Here is a 335-nt window from a genome sequence, read left to right on the forward strand (position 1 = left end):
ACAGACTATTATAGTCTAATCCCTATAACCAGTACACCTACACATGCACACGCCCCACACTAGTGTTATACGTACATCCATCCACCATTGAGTCTCAGCACTGAGCATTCCTCCATCCCCTCCCCAACACAGCTCCGCTCTCACCTCTCCTTATCCTGGGTCGTCGGGAGAGCATCCTTACCCACCACGTCATCAATCTCCTTCTGCACCTTCTTCTGGATCTCGGGATACTTGACGAGGTACAGTAAAATGGCTTTCAGTGTAACGGAGACGGTGTGAGTCCCTGCTATGAAGAGAGCGGCGACCCCGCAGCGAAGATCGAGCACTGGCGAGGG

At 52.8% G+C, this 335-nt stretch overlaps 1 protein-coding gene across 1 annotated transcript in view; it reads right to left on the reverse strand.

The window, feature by feature from the left end:
- Nucleotides 1–335, reverse strand: part of LOC119594635 (cytochrome P450 2L1-like) — a gene marked incomplete in the record, with an annotated part of 11,417 nt that overhangs the window by 4,475 nt on the left and 6,607 nt on the right. Inside the window, 1 exon segment of the mRNA XM_037943685.1 lies at nucleotides 145–325. Coding sequence (XP_037799613.1) covers nucleotides 145–325 — 181 coding nt within the window.

Source organism: Penaeus monodon, chromosome 34 (assembly GCF_015228065.2).
Source record: "Penaeus monodon isolate SGIC_2016 chromosome 34, NSTDA_Pmon_1, whole genome shotgun sequence".
NCBI lineage: Eukaryota > Metazoa > Arthropoda > Malacostraca > Decapoda > Penaeidae > Penaeus > Penaeus monodon.